This window comes from Canis lupus, chromosome 17 (genome assembly GCF_003254725.2).
Source record: "Canis lupus dingo isolate Sandy chromosome 17, ASM325472v2, whole genome shotgun sequence".
NCBI classification, from domain to species: domain Eukaryota; kingdom Metazoa; phylum Chordata; class Mammalia; order Carnivora; family Canidae; genus Canis; species Canis lupus.
Window position 1 is genome coordinate 40,202,994 of NC_064259.1, and position 16,064 is coordinate 40,219,057.

Consider the following 16,064-nt stretch of genomic DNA (forward strand, 5'->3'; position numbering starts at 1 on the left):
TTTTTTTCAAAGATTTTATTCATTTATTCATGAGAGACAGAGAGAGAGAGAGAGAGAGAGGCAGAGACACAGGCAGAGGGAGAAGCAGGCTCCATGCAGGGAGCCTGACTGATGTGGTACGCGATCCCCGGTCTCCAGGATCAGGCCCTGGGCTGAAGGTGGCACTAAACCGCTGAGCCACCCGGGCTGCCCAAAGCACCACCTTTTTAACACGGCAGGGAAACCTGTAGCTCAGGCCAGGTGGTGACTGTTCCCTGTAGCTCAGGCCAGGTGGTGACTGTGATGGTACATCTCTGGGACTTCCACCTCCACCTAGACTCCCTCTATGGGGAGTTGGGGAGGAGCTGCTGCTGTTATTATTATTATAATTGTAACCTAAGTCCATCATGCTAATGACTTTGCTGAGCCCCTCCAGGTTCCCCTGTCCTCATATCCTACTGCCTCCACCTTCTGTCCTCTTTTCACTAATGCCTCTTGCTTTGCCCTCAGGGGAGTGACAGGGATCTTTGTAAAGTATCTCCCACTCAAGAACTTTTAAGAGAATTTTTTGCTCTACATCAGTGCAAGGAGCTTGGCAAGATAGTAACCATACAGGAGGCATAATTCTTGGAACTTACCCGAGCACTCCAAAAGCGGGAGTTGAGAATTTAGAATGTGCGTTTCTTCTGAAATGGTGTTTTAGGTGCTAGTTTCTAGGTTCGGTCACAGTTTTGTTTGCCTGAAAAAACTGTAGAAGCAATGCTGTTTCAGAAGCATGCTGGTCCCATAGCCCACATCCTTCCTGGTGAGGGTATGAGTCAGACTCCAAAAACTATGGTGGGGAGAACTGTCATTCAGGGTCGGAGAACTGAGCCAGGAATTGAGTGCAGGGCAGTGCACACCAATGGCTCTCTGGAGACGGTTCATGTTTCAAAGAACTGGATGTGTTTGCTATTCACTTATTCAGGTTCTTGAAGCTCCAACCCTGACTTAATTCCATCAGTGACTCTCAGCCCTGCCAGCACGTGGAGTCACCTGCACGTAGGTGGCGGTTCTGGCTACCGTAGCTGTAATGACAAAAGGTGCCCATAAGGGGGCGGTTGCACCGATTTATGTGGAGCTGTTACAAAGCATGGAACAGACCTGGATGCACTGTATGGATGGATACGCAAGATTAAAAGAAATAAGCAAGCTCCAGAGCAGTGGGTAGAGCATGCCAAGATTTATGTCAACAAGAAATGGTGGATAATGAGTTGCAATCTGTGGTTTGGAAAACACTGGCTTAAAGGTTCATGGGAAAACCAAGTCATTTGAGTGTCTGGAGGACAAGGCTTATCTGAGATCTTGGAGAGATGAACCTGAGTCTTTGCAGGATTGTCTGAAATCTTCATCTGTAGAATTGTGCCTGGATTTCTCCTCGGGGCCTGCTTGTGTCAGCCTGAGCCTATAGTAGAGGTTCTGAAGATGAGAGAAGTGGAAAAATGTTCACCTTTAGCCCAGAAGCTCATCTATAGCCTACATAGTTTTCTTTTTTTTTTTTTTAAATTTTTATTTATTTATGATAGTCACAGAGAGAGAGAGAGAGAGAGAGGCAGAGGGAGAAGCAGGCTCCATGCACCGGGAGCCCGACGTGGGATTCGATCCCGGGTCTCCAGGATCGCGCCCTGGGCCAAAGGCAGGCGCCAAACCGCTGCGCCACCCAGGGATCCCAGCCTACATAGTTTTCAATAAGGATCAGATACATGCTGATCCATAAAGGGTCATAAAGGGTTGCTACATTCATAAAGGGTCTCATGACTGCCTGTAGATCTCACCGATAGTTAATAGTGAACTGAATGATAAGCACCATAGAAATCCTACGAAAGTCATTTTCTGAGTGTAAATTCGCAGAAGATGTTTAGAATCTCATACTCCCTGCACATCGCCTTCCTCCTTGAGTACTAAGCATATAACCGCCAGCTTCATACAGAGAAGGTGCAGCTTTCTGGGCCTGCAGGTCATGTCCCCGTGCTACTTAAATACATGTTCTAAGTGGCACTGTGCAGCATCTCAAGAACTCTTTCTTGGCGGTTGGGCTCCACAATCCTGCCACACTAGGGCAGCTTTGGACGGGGGGGCAATTGGAGACATCTCTGGGGTGCCTTTGGGGCTTCTGCATCCAGTCTGCTTTCTCACTGGAAAGGCTGTAGGAAACTTTTGTCCCTTTTACCAGTCAGAAATTTCCTTTTTTTGTGATTTGCAATAGTCACTAATCTTTTTTTTTTTCTTTTTAAAGGTTTTATTTATTTATTCTTGAGAGCTACAGAGAGAGGGGCAGAGACATAGGCAGAGGGAGAGGCAGGCTGCCCTCAGGGGAGGGGAGGCTCATGACCTGAGCCACAGGCAGATGCTCAACCACTGAGCCACGCAGATTTCCCCATAGTCACTAATCTTATCTTATGGATTGGGAGGTCTCAGGCTGCCTGTACTTTAGGAACGATGGAGGATAGCCCTGTTTGCCAAGCTCTGGCTTTCTCTTCCATGGCTTTTTGTCTTATGGTATAATGTGTAGCTTCAGTATTCGTTCATGGAAAGGCATTTATTTGAGTGCTTGAAGGCACAAACAGGAGCACAAACAGAAAAACGGAGGAGCTATCTCTATACTTCTCTGTCTGTCTCCATATCATGTGTCATCAGTCTGTCTGTCACCTTTTACACAAAGACTGTCCCTGGAAAGATACCCAAGCCACTGGCTGCAGTGGTGGTTTTTAGGGAGGAGGGGTTGGGGTATAGAAATAGGAGGGAGCCTTTTTTCTTAGTACTGTTTGAAATTTCTACTGTATTCATATGAACTACTAAAAAAAGTAAGCTAAGACTGACATGTTTTGACTTGTGTCTCCAAATGCTTACATTGAAGTCCTAACCCACGGGACCTGATAATGTGACCTTATTTGGAAAGTGGGTCTTTTCAGATGATGTAAGATTAGGTCATTGGGGTGGGCGCTCGTCCAACATGACTGTGCCCTTATACAAAGGGGAAATGTGGACACACACATGCATAGGGAGCACGCCACGTGGAGACTGGAGTTCTGCAGCCACAAGCCAAGGAAGGCCCAGAAGCCAGGAGACAGATGTAGAACGGATCCTTCCCTTCCCTCTTCAGGGGGAACATGGACCTACCAGCACCTTGATTTTGGACTTCTGGCCTCCAGAACTGTGACACAATACATTTCTGTTGTTGAAGCTCCCAGGTTGTGGTCCTTTGTTATGGCAGCTGCAGGAAACTGATAGAGCATGTGAGAAAATGTAGCAGAGACTCCAAAGAAGGGGACTGGACAGAGGGGAGGAGGGGCGGGTGGCAGGGAGCTGGTTAGGGGTGACGTGATGGGGAGCTTGCGTGGCCGAGGCCACTCAGCTAGGACCCTGTGTTGCTCCTTTGCCTGCCTTCCCTTCCTGGTCGGCTGCCTTGGCTCTCAGTTGGACAGGCTGCCCACTGTACCTGGCCTTTTTGGCTGCCCAGGAACAGTACCAGATGTGATCCTATAAGGCTAGGAGGCCAGGTCAATGACCACACCCCATCAGGATAAACCTGGAAGAGGCCTCTATGGTTAATGTAACCCAATATCGCTGTTGCTAAGGAATTTGCTAATCTGTGAGTCATATCCTGATACCCTGAATTTGTCAGGCTGGTTCAGACTTTGCCAAGCACAGCGAGGAGAATAAATTACATAAGAATGACCAATAGTCATTAATTCTGGCAGACTGTGGGGCCTTTGGAGATGCCAAAGTAGTCTCTGAGGCAGCTAGGTTTGGATCTCCACAGTTTTAGAAAGCTGACTTTGGGGCTGTGTATTGTTTTGTGCTCCCTGACTTGTGTTCTGAGGCCTCGAGATTTCCTGCAGAGGAACAGTGGGTAGTTACGGGGGTGGACACAGAAGGCCCCCCTGCTGGTTTGCCCCAAAGAAGGCATCTCCAGCAGTGTCTCTTAAGTCTCTGCCCCTGGTTGCATGGAGCTTGATCATTAGAAGTAAACGTAAGGGGCATCTGGGTGGCTCAGTGGTTGAGTGTCTGCCTTCAGCTCAGGTCGTGATCCCGGAGTCCTGGAGTGGAGTCTCAAATTAGGCTCCCTGCATGGAGCCTGCTTCTCCCTCCGCCTATGTCTCTGTCTCTTTCTGTGTCTCTCATGAATAAATAAATAAAATCTTAAAAAAAAAAAAAGTAAACATTAAGAAGCAAAGGCAAACATCTGGCAAGGTTTTGGAAGCTTGTTATGAACAGGTGAAATGTCTTTAGGGTCAATGACATTTGACCACATAAGGGACTGAATAACCAAAGGTCTGATTTTACCTGCTGTGTGGGCCGCACAGTCTTCTCCACTTTGCAGATCGGCCTGTCCACAAGCATGGGTGACTCAGTCTTCTCTAAATACCAAGAATACCTTCAGAAAAGCATTTCGAAGTCAATGGAAACTCTTGGGGGAAGGTCTGCAAGCAACAGATACCTGGGCTTGCCCTGAGTGCCTTTAGGAGAAGAGCAGAATCCATCAGCATGTGTTTATGAGCCAAGCAGAGCTTGAGGAGCTTGAGAACTTGGTTTAGATCAGACGTGTGAGACTTGGCCTGGGGCTCTGCAGACATTCTGCCCCTCCCCCCCTCCAAACTTTGTTCCTCCAGCTAATCCTTTAGCCATTCCCAGGGGTGGTGAAGCGGTCCTGATTGTGTGGCTTTATTTTTTATTTTTATTTTTTTATTTTTTAAAGATTTTATTTATTTATTCATGATAGTCACACAGAGAGAGACAGAGAGGCAGAGACACAGGCAGAGGGAGAAGCAGGCTCCATGCACCGGGAGCCCGATGTGGGATTCGATCCCGGGTCTCCAGGATCAGCCCCGGGCCAAAGGCAGGCGCCAAACCGCTGCGCCACCCAGGGATCCCTGATTGTGTGGCTTTAGAATCCAGAGATTCAGCTTTGTAGAAGACTGAGTTTCCACAGACCATAATTTGTGGACATGCATCTGGGTGTATCTGTCTCTCTGTCACCTCATGTCATCAGTAGAGGTGTGGGGACAGGGCATGGCCCAGAAGGTCCAGGCCCAACAGATAGGAGAGGGACATTTGGACAGGAGAGGAGGGGTTTTACAGATGGACCTGCCCCTGCTGCCTTCGGTTAAGGCCTCAGGACAGGGACAGCCAGTATCAGAGTAACCAAGGGCCACAGGGCCACAGGAGGAGGGCATACAGCAAGCGTGGGCCGCCGTGGCCTGTGGCAAGCAACCCAGCAAGCCTCCCTGCCTCTTTGCCGCTCAGAATGAGGAGGAGAATGTGTAACAAGAGAAAAGTCAGGGGGTTGGGCCTGCATGGGGTCATTTGCTGACTAGAGACACATGACATGTCCTTTCCGGAGAATTGAAGAAAACTTCCTGCTGCAGAGCTCCCAGAGTGCTCAGATGGACCCCGCTCATCTGCTTTTCAGCAGAAGGGGAGGGAATATGCCAGCCAGGCAGTATCTGCACACCGATGACTGGGGTGGCCCATGGAAGGGCCCGTGGAAGGTGCTATGTATGCACCCATCCCTGGGGAGAGTGAGAGAAAGTGCCGCGGCATCTTCAGTGCCATCAGGAGTCTTGTGGAGGGTGGCCAGCCCCGGTCCCACCTGGTGCCAGGATCCCACCTCCCAGCACTCCGGTGCTACGGAGAATCCACTGTTTTGTGAAATTACTTTAAGCTGGATTTTCCCAAAGGATGGTCCAGTGAACTCTTTTGTTGTTACGTGTGCCTCAAATAAACTTGGGAAGCCTGGCACACTCTCCCTTTGGGAAGAACTGCAGCTCACATGAGTATATCAGACTCTGAGAAATTCGGTACACATTAACCTGTTCGATTTTGTTTAGCCCTCGTTTCCTCCTTTTCCATAACTTCTATTAACCTTCCACTGACCCAGTGACTCCATTAGCCGGCGGACGCCACACTGATGGTTAGAGTAGACTCGGGTATGTCATGCGTATATTCCTGTCCAGTCCTTTGCATAAGTAAAGCTGTCGTCGCATGGGTCTATCTGCGTGTCCCCAGCTGCCTCCTGCCTTTCCTCTCCAGCTTTTTCAGACGTCCATCTCAAGCCCTTCTCATCTCTTTAGCCCTTGGCGACTCTCAGGGGATACCTCTAGATGGTCTGTGTCCATCTTAAGGTGCTTCCTCCAATGTGACCTACAAGGGGCCAGCTTGGGCAGGACTGTCCTCCTTTGCTTTGGACACATCTGGGGATTTGTGGTCCCCCCCCTTTTCTTTATCAGCAGTGTCCATGTCCTTACTCGAGCCTGGACGTGAGGCCATTACCAACCATGGACAAAAGAAATAAGATGGCAGCTAATGATTGCTGTGTCTGTGGACTTAAGAGGGCCCTGTGTTTTCTCTCCTTAGGTCCTCTTTGCTTTGAACCAGACCCTCCTACAGCAGGAGAGCCTCCGAGCAGGCAGCCTTCAGATCCCCTACACAACGGAGGATCTCATCAAGCACTATAAGTGTGGGGACCTCAGCTCCGTCATTTTCAGCCATGACAGCTCCCAGGTGAGGGCTCCTGTCCTCTGCCCAGCTCGGCGTGCATTTAGACACAAGAAGAGAGACATTACCTGCTGACACCTAGACCTTCTGTGTACAAAGGATTGAGGTCATAAAGGGCCCAAATAAACTTGGGCAGGTTTATTTGTTTTTATTTAATTTAATTTATTTTTTTAATTGGACAGGTTTAGATGTTGAAGTAGCTACTGCAGCTAACAGATACATTTTTCATGATATGTGGGAACTGAGGGGCATTGATAAGAGTTAATTCTTGGATCCCAGGCAAAGGATGAAGCTTCAAAGGATCCAGTGTCAGGCCTCATGACCCTGGGCGTCCTCTGGAGCAGGGAAGGGATCCGAGTGCGAAAGCTCCCTGGCTGACTCCGGTAGCACTTCTGGGAAATGCTGGAATAGAACCTGGGCTGCAGCTTGCAATGGCTTCCAGGACACATGAACATGATGGGTTTGGATGTGTTCATGGCAGAGCTGGTGCAGTGAGTGACACACGGGACAGGCTTTACCCGTGGGCTGTCAAGGGGAAGGAAGCTCAGAGGAGTGCAGCCTCCCTACAGAGGGATATTTGTTTCTCTTTATCAACAAGCTTCCCAGGGAACAAACCATGGTTTCCTCCCCTCCCCCCACTAAGACCACGTGGCAGTGGCAAGTGCCAGCTGAGCTTCTGAGATGGGGAGTGTGCTGTCTCCAGCACCAGGACCAGTGCCCTCATGTGAGAGGATGGTGTGAGGGATGCTGGGGGTCTGTTAGATCCAGGGCCTCTGTCCTAAGGAAATATGCGTGAATGTAAGAGTTGGAAAAGGAATGGCAGCCTGGGGAGTGGGACAGTAGAGGCTGCATCTGGCCTCAGCAGTGCAAGTGTCAAAAGATAGAGAGCTTTCCAGAGAGCCTAGAATTGGAGGAAGTCAAACCCAGGCAAAGCAAGCAAGGAGAAGGGGGAACAAGAATACACTAACGAAGGAATAGTAGAGTTTATGGTGATGACAGCTCTTCTGTGAACTCTTGGTGGGTGTGGGGGAAGTTGGGAGACAAGTCAAGGTCAACTGGGGAATTAAAATTTGAAATGGCAGGAACAGCTAACATGGACAGGAGATTTGGAAGTTACATGGGCAAATGGGAAGGCTGGCGGGGCGGTCAGGGGTAGGTATCTTATGCTACCCTTTCCTGTGGCTCCTTCAGACCTGTGCTGCTCACAGGGCCCCCACCAATGGGGTGGGGGTACTGGGGATGTGCCAGCTGCGGTGCCAGGAGAGCCGGGCTGGTCGGGCTGAGGGGTGCAGGTCATAGGTCATGTTTGGCATTTAGGAGGGAGAGCAGGGTGGCCGTGGGACATCGCCCTGCACACTCAGGGCTGCCTGTGGGGAGGGGCTGGTACAAAGGAAGTGCTGTGCTGAAGAGAGGGACGTGTGGGGAAATGGACAGAAGGATCTTACATAAATGACATGATTTTTAAAAAGTTGATAAAGGAGAAAAGGAAGGCTTTAGGTTTGAAGATGAAAAAAATATCATTTCAAGGAAATAGTGAAAAGGGATCTGTCTTCCGTGAAATGGAACTTGATGGCTACGTTACAGAATGAGGACTTTCAGAAGGTCTTGGAGCGGCTACTGTGCAAGTGGGAGAAGCAGCCAGGGTGGTTACCCTGTTTTATAACTGAGGAAACCTTGGAAATGGTTAACTTTGATAAATCCCTGGGTAGAGGAGAGAGCACGTGCCTAGGAGGAGGGAATCCAGATGGGGTGGGGCGAGAACTCAGTATGTCACCTCACTTACCCCTCACCTCACCTACACCTCACCTAGAGTCTCCTGCAAGCACCACCCCTGACTGTCACAACCTTGGTCTAAGAGCACCCTGTTGTTAGCCAAAATACTGAAATTGGCTTACACGTGTACCAGAACCAGGTGAAATATTTGCCAAGTGGGCAAAGAACATTGGAGAAAACAAGAGGGGGACATGGGAATTGGAGAAATAATTACAATTACCATGTGTGGAATTTGGGAAACGGTTGAATGGTTAGAGGCATTCCCTGTATTTGGTAGTAGAGTCAGAATTATTGATTCTAAACTGTATGATTATGTAAAATTATTTTCCCGAAGAAAGCATGTGTGGATCAAACAAGTAAAAGCTATGGATGTGCTAGGCAAGATACGGTCTCCTTATACAAACACATGGCGTCAAGCACTCCCATTCATTCATTCATTCATTCTTTTTTAAGCACTCTCATTTACATAGAGCAGAAGCACTGTTTAAAATAGCCCAAGAGTTCTTTCAGTGCACATCATCGACTATGCTTGTGCTTGGGTTACAGAGAATATCACAGTTTGAAAAAGTAGCAGGTGGGAGACTCCAAGAGTGGTGGGTATGCCTGTCTCCCCCTTCCCCTGACAGCAGCTTGCCTCCCTGGCCTGGGTGATTGGGCACTCAAATTAAGCAACTTCGTTAGTAACTCTGTTGCCCCTAATTTTTCTTTTTCTTTTGATGGAGGTTCCCAATTTTATTAATTCCACGCTGCCACCTCAGGAGCGGGTCACTGCCCAGGAGATTGACAGCTACTTCCGCCAAGAACTTATCTACAAGCGGAATGAGAGAATGGGGAAGCGGGTGAAGGCCCTTTTGGAAGAGTTTCCCGATAAAGGCTTTTTCTTTGCCTTTGGAGCAGGTGAGTCGCAGGTTACCTCTGATGGGACGCTGGGCTCCGATGCTCCTCCCACGGGAGGGAATGCTGAGGTGGGCCCCTGGTAGGAGATGAGATGAGTGGCAGGCACCTTCTTTGACTTATTTCACTTGTGAAGTAGCTCCAGCTGCTGCCTGAGTATCCAGCACGGTTGGAACTTTGCTGGGCAGGCTGGTACCTGTGACATCACCGTAGTTCTCTCTCCACATGGTGCTTGTGACACAGTCCCCTGGAAGCTGGGAAGGCATTTCTTTCTTCTGAACTTGTCACTTAATCCCAACTTCTTTCTGGTACGTTTCACTCTTTGAACTTCCAAATAAAATTTATCTTGTCTTCTCTCTCCTCTCTGATGATGAGCCTCCCAGGTGGAAGGTCTTGGGCTGACATATCAGCTATGAGCCTCCCAGGTGGAAGGTCTTGGGCTGACATATCAGCTATTACCAACTACTAATAGTATACATGGAAACAGACTGGGAAAATGATTTCCTCTTGTGGGCTTTTTTTTTTTTTTTAAGATTTTATTTATTCATGAGAATACAGAGAGAGAGCAGAGACACAGGCAGAGGGAGAAGCAGGCTCCATGCAGGGAGCCTGACGTGGGACTCAATCCTGGGTCTCCAGGATCACACCCTGGGCCGAAGGTGCTAAACCCCTGAACCATCCGGGCTGCCCTCTTGTGGGCTTTTTGAAAGAAATTATCTCCTCTTCTTGAGTGATTCTATCACAGCTTTGCACCCTCCAGAATTAAAGACAGTAATGCCTGAGTCTGGGTAGTGTGCTGGCCTCGGCTTTCTCCTTTCAGTTCTTCCACTAGCTTCATAAACCTGGGCTGAGTGAGAGGTCCAGTATAATTATCACCTGATCCCAAGATCCTTAGGTGTATTACATCTGCAAAATCTTTTTTTTTTTTCCATATAAGATAACATTAACAGGTTCCAGTGAATAAGATGCAGATGTACTTTGGGGGACCATTTCCACAACATCTGAAAGTCAGTTAAGGTAATACCCCATATTAGTAGACTAACGGACAATCGCCACATGATGCTCTCAATAGATGTAGAAAAAGCCGTTGATAAAGTGCAACATTCTTTCATGATAAGCACACTCATCAAAATTGGGCTAGGAGGGAACTTCATCAGCCTGTTAAAGGGTTAGTATGAAAACCCCACATTAGCATATTTAATGGTAAAAGATGGGAGCAGTTCCCCCTAAGATGAGGAACAAGACATTGATGGCTGCTCTTAGCACATCTCTTCAACAATGTGCTGAGTGAAAGTTCTAGCCAGGAAAATTAGGCAAGGAATAAAAGGCATTCAAATTGGAAAGGAGGAAGTAAAACTCTTTTTTTTTCCCCTCAGGTGACATGGTTTTGTAGAAGACTGTAGGTAATCCCCTCAAAAAACTATTAGAACTAATAACCAAGGGTACAAGAAGGCAGGATACAAGATTAATATATAAAAATCAGTTGTGTTTCTGTACTCTAACAGTGAGTAATTTGAAAATGCAGCTAAGAAAGCAGTTCCCTTAAAAAACATAAAAAAATACTTAGTACTAAATCTAACAAGTGACACATAAGATGTATGAGAACTAAAAAAGTCCTTGAAAGGAGTCAAAGAAAACCTAAGGGGCAGCTGACTGGCCCATTCGGAAGAGCATGTGACTCTTGATCTCCAAGTCATGAGTTCGAGCCCCCTGTTGGGTGTAGAGATTGCTAAAACAATAAACTTGAAGAAACAGGATGAATTTTTTTTTTTGTGTGTGTAAATTATACTCAAATAAAGCTGTTGTGGAGAAAATGAAAGGTTGGGCTCTACATTTCACTGAAAAATGAACAGTTTCTGCCTTTGGCAGTTGGTCAGTCCCTTTGAGTTGTGTGAATGAATGGTTTTCCTTTTCCCTGAGTCTCACGTTCTGAATTTGGATTGCACACTGTTCTGTGTTATATGGTGTCCTTGTCCGGCCTGTCTCAGCAAAGCTCTTAGCTCTGGCCCTGCAGGTACTGAACAGGAGTTAGGTCCCAGAAACCCTCATGGTGCCTGCAGTGGGGGGTGGGGGGTGACGGTGGCCCTCTGTTAGGACACAGAGCTGGTGGCTTTATCCCAGAGGCTGTGCTGGCTCCTCCAGGATGGGAAGGTGCCGACCCCTGAGGTGGCAGCTTTTGCTTTCCACTTCTGCCAGACTCAGTTGACATCTCAAAAGCTTTCCTGATGTCCAGTGGTGGACAGTGGGGCACTGGGTGAGAAGAAAGGTGGCTGCTCTGAGATGACCGTGGCCCACCCTGTGGTGTGAGGCTGGGCAGCAGGTTGGCTGGCAGGTTGATTAGAGCAGATGGTGGGGCAGGCTCTCTGGGTGGGGACTCTGCTGGACAGATGGCACAGGTGAGACTGCAGCTTTAGGGCTTGCCGGATTCTCCGCGCACAGTTCATCATGTTGCCGTGGCGCTGGGTAGAGGCCTTGCAGCTGCTGGGGATTTGGGGGTTGGGTGTGGCCTGGGCGTCTGCTAGTGCTAAATTCTCTTCCTGGGGCTGCTTTTTCCACTGCCTGAATACATTTGTCCTCTTGCCTTCTGAAGGCTGTGTTGACTAGAGGGAACCACAGAAATTCCTCTGGACACTTAGCTTTAGTGGTTTAAAATGTAAAAAGTCTGTGGTTCACAAACTTTTAATTGCAAAAGATCACCCAAAACCAAAACCTCCAGAGTTTAAAAGCAAACAGAACTTTTGTCGTGAGGGTCTGGAGATAAAATTTAGAGATGAGAAATGGAGCTATGGAGTAGGAGGAAAATTAAGTCAAACAGAATAGCTTGGTTCTGCGATGAGAAAGCATTGGTAATCGGGGCAGTTTGTTCACCTGACAAATACTGTTTTCATTGCTACTTGGTTGAGAGTGTGGACTCTGGAGCCAGACCACTGGGGTTCGAGATGCGGTCGGCTTCATCTTGCCTGCCTCTTCCTCACCTATAAAATGGGGATAATAATAACCCTTATAGGGTTGTTGAGGGGGGGAGGTGATGTGTAAAGCACTGCACCTCCTAATGCTCAGTGAATGTTAGCTACTTTCTGTGATCACTCCCTGCTGTGTGGGGGTGGTAATGGCTGAGGGAGTGAGGGTCCCAGCAGCACTCTGCAAGCTCAGTAGCCACCCCGCCTCCTTCCACCCCCTAGTCTAGGCATCATCTTTTATTTATTTACTTATTTGAGAGACAGAGTGCATGCGCAGGAGCGGGGTGGGGGTGGTAGCAGGTAGGGAGGAAGGGGAAGGGAGAGGGACAAACAGACTCGCCTGAGATCATGACTTGAACCAAAACCAGGAATTGGAGGTTTAACCAGCTAGGCCACCCAGGTGCCCCCAGGCATAATCTGCACATGAGTTTACTGCACTTCTGCACCAGGGCCGATGGGGGTCTTGCCAATGTCCCTTTCATCTGAGCCAGTTGCCCCTCATCAATCTTGGGGTCAGAGACTCTACAGTTGAATCCAAGAATGTAGTACGGCCCAGTACTTTCTGCCACAGTCACCACCCTCAGGATCCCCAGGCTCCCAGAGGCTGATCCAGGTTTACCCTGCTTCCTAGAGCTGTGGCAACAGGACACGGGAGAGACCTACAGACTGCACGTCGCCTCTCCTGCAGCGTGGATGTACCTTTATTCACTGTCCAGTCTGATTATTGGCTATCAAGTTGTCAAAATTGCATGGCCTCTGCTGCTGCTTAAGTGAAGTCCCCAACCCGTTTTCCCTGTTTTTCAATTTAAAGTAGAGATAATAATCCCTCTAAAGTTTTGCCCAATCACATGATGGTCTACTGCAATTTAATGAGCCATTGAGAACATTAGTGGCATACATTGTCACAGAGAAGGACATATGAGCCTGGAGGATCATGTCAGTTCTGATGCTCAGGATGGGGAGGGGCGCCTGGATGGTACAGTTGGTTCAGCATCTGATTCTTGATTTCAGCTCAGGTGTTGATCTCAGGCTCATGAGTTAGAGCCTTGTGTCAGGCTCCATGCTGAGTGTGGAGCCTACTTAAAAAAAAAAAAAAAGCCAAAAATCCGAAACCAACCTGAAAGGAAAGAAGGTTAATCTCAAGATCTACTTTTGGCCTTTAAAATGTTTATTTTAGGGATCCCTGGTGGCGCAGCGGTTTGGCGCCTGCCTTTGGCCCAGGGCGTGATCCTGGAGACCTGGGATCGAATCCCACATCGGGCTCCCGGTGCATGGAGCCTGCTTCTCCCTCTGCCTGTGTCTCTGCCTCTCTCTCTCTCTCTCTCTGTAACTATCATAAATAAATAAAAATTAAAAAAAATGTTTATTTTAAGATGTCGCTGTAAGCTTCTCTGATCTTTGTGGGTTTTTTTTTTTTATTAAAAGGGAAAAAGTGAAATAAAATTCAGATTGAGGTTTCCAGGTGTGGTGGCTTCTGCTAAACGGAGGTTTTCACTGTGCACTTATCATTATGTATAGGGCAGAAGGGGGCTCGGGTCTCACAGGTGGTTTGCTTGTATAAATGAGGGGAATGGTCAGGATTGTTAACACTGCATTCAGAGGTACAAGGTTGGGATTTGGTGTCTAGGCTGTCTCCTTACTGTGTGATTCTGGGCAGCGCACGGCACCCATCTGATCCTCTGTGTCCTCATCTCTGAATGCTGCTTATCCCTCCCTGCCTGCCTGGAGGGCGGTTGGGAGGCCTGACTGCCTCTCTGGAACTCTCCTGGTCTGGAGTAGGGACGGAGGGCTGGCGGGGTTACTTCTTTGTTCTGGGGTGTGTGTTTGGGGGTATGTTTAGTAATCACGGGAGCTGCCGTGTTTCTGATCATTTTTCTTACTCTAGGTCATTTCATGGGCAACAACACGGTGCTAGATGTCTTGCGGCGAGAAGGATATGAGGTAGAGCACGCCCCTGCTGGACGACCCATCAACAAGTAATCTTCCTGTGCTTCTATCCTGGTTGGGAGACTCGCATGGGGCTGCCTGGGCACCAGGGTGGGCTGTCTCCTGGGACGCTCCAGAGGCCCCTGGCATGGCTATTACCATGTTCCTGGCCTGGCCCGCTCAATGGATACTTGGCACCCAGCTCTGCGGGCATCTTGTTGTGGTTGGGGCTGTGTCAGACATGAGGGAGGGGGTGCTGGCCAGGCACTTTGAGCCACAGAAGCCATCCTGGGTGTTTCCTCCACAGTCTTGGGGCAGAGAAGAAGGGGAAGAGAAGATTTCTCCAGCGGCCCCAGGAAGGGTGATTAGGCTTAATGCTCAGTGCCTTCCCAGTGGGCATTTGGAGGTCTTGGGGAGGCGGATGGTGGAATCAGTCAATGTCAGGTCGGAGGGGCTGGAGGCACAGGCCACAACCATGCCTGTAAGACCCACCTTGGGGGCAGGAGCACAGCCCCTTCTCTCTCCCGGAGCTGCTTCTCCCCTGTGGACCCTTCCTTCCCCTTCTGTACTAGTCAGCTTGGGCTGCCATCACAAAATGTCACAGACTGGGCACTTGAACAATAAAAATGTATGTTCTTACAGTTCTGGAGGCCAGAAGTCCAAAATCAAGGTGTTGGTAGGTTTGGTTTCCCCTGAAATCTCTTTCTTTGGCTTCAGATGGCCGCCCCCTGTGTGCACACAATCCTGGTCTGTCACTGTTTTTAAATTTCCTCTTCTTAGAAGATTGGATCAGGGCTCACCGTAACAGCTTCATTTTACCTTAATCACCTCCTTAAAGGCCCTGCCTGCGAATACAGTCACATTCGAAGGAATTGGCTGTCAGGGATTCCACGCAGGAATTCTGCTCAGAACACAAGCCATTCCTCCCTCCACTCCCTCCAGGTGGTGGTCAGCAGCGCCCCCTCCTGGCTGAGATCTCAGCGGTGGTGAGGAGAGGGCGGGTCCCCTCTGCCGAGGGAGGGGGCAGAGAGAGGGTCAGCGGTGGTGTCTGCGCACGGCTGCCCTTCCCCAGGTGCCCCTTTCAACTCATGCTGTTGCAAGCCGGGGCCTCTCGCTTGGCCCTCACTCCAGAGGGTCCTCCCCAGCAGTCCGGATACCCCCCCGGGGGGGGGGGCAGGGTCCTCCCAGGCTCCCTCCAAGTAGGCAGCCCTGGGTACACCCTCGGCTTGTCTCACCCCCGCCTCCCTTCATACCTATGTCCAGTACATCAGGAGTAACAGTTCTTTTTTTTTTTCTTAATTTTTTTTATTGGAGTTCAATTTGCGGACATCTAGCATAACACCCAGTGCTCATCCCGCCAAGTGCCCCCCTCAGTGCCCATCACCCAGTGACCCCCCCCACCTCCCTTTCCACTACCCCTTGTTCGTTTCCCAGAGTTAGGTGTCTCTCACGTTTTGTCACCTCTCTGATATTTTCACTCATTTTCTCTCCTTCCCCTTTCTTCCCTTTCAGTAATAGGAGTTACAGTTCTTCAGCAGCACTTCTACTCTACAAAAGCCCTCACCGGAGACTTCTCATTTCTCACCTTCCTCACACCTCGGGCCTCCTCCATGAAAGCCTTGCTTGGATTTGCTCCTTTCCTTTCCTGTGGCTCTCGCCCTCTGGTCCATTCTCTGCTTTCTGTGAGGCTAATCTTGCAAGTGTCCCTACCTCAGAATCCTTCAGTGGTTTCTTATTCTTTTCCAAAGTTCGGTTTCTTCGTGCTGATGCCTCGGCACCCAGACTCTGCCTTTTTTTCTTTTTCTTTCTTTTTTTTTTTTTAATTTTTATTTATTTATGATAGTCACAGAGAGAGAGAGGCGCAGAGACACAGGCAGAGGGAGAAGCAGGCTCCATGCACCGGGAGCCCGATGTGGGACTCGATCCCGGGTCTCCAGGATCGCGCCCTGGGCCAAAGGCAGGCGCCAAACCGCTGCGCCACCCAGGGATCCCTCT

The 16,064-nt window shown here is 49.1% G+C and overlaps 1 protein-coding gene and 1 long non-coding RNA gene across 9 annotated transcripts in view; one reads left to right on the forward strand and one right to left on the reverse strand.

Annotated features, from left to right (window-relative positions):
• The window catches only part of TRABD2A (TraB domain containing 2A), a 165,889-nt gene that overhangs the window by 26,786 nt on the left and 123,039 nt on the right, over positions 1-16,064 (forward strand). For 2 of the 3 annotated variants that reach the window (XR_007403209.1, XM_025453762.3), the window contains exons 3-5: positions 6,376-6,522; positions 9,012-9,186; positions 14,029-14,119. Coding sequence is in view for 2 of the 3 variants with exons in the window: in XM_025453762.3 (XP_025309547.1) it covers positions 6,376-6,522; positions 9,012-9,186; positions 14,029-14,119 (413 nt within the window). In the remaining variant the exon portion in view is untranslated. The remainder of the gene's footprint in view (positions 1-6,375; positions 6,523-9,011; positions 9,187-14,028; positions 14,120-16,064) is intronic. The other variant, XM_049095977.1, reaches the window with a different exon arrangement.
• On the reverse strand, positions 20-15,334 carry LOC112664300 (uncharacterized). 6 transcript variants are annotated; one of them, XR_007403214.1, is made up of 5 exons: positions 14,710-15,334; positions 9,203-13,222; positions 4,306-4,396; positions 3,139-3,242; positions 1,187-1,437 (listed from the first exon to the last, which is right to left on the reverse strand). It is a non-coding gene; the product is annotated as an uncharacterized LOC112664300 (long non-coding RNA). The 6 variants fall into 6 exon arrangements; XR_003139634.3 differs by lacking the exons at positions 3,139-3,242; positions 9,203-13,222 and adding an exon at positions 20-727 and having other exon boundaries at positions 1,338-1,437; positions 4,306-4,478; XR_007403215.1 differs by lacking the exon at positions 9,203-13,222 and having other exon boundaries at positions 4,306-4,478.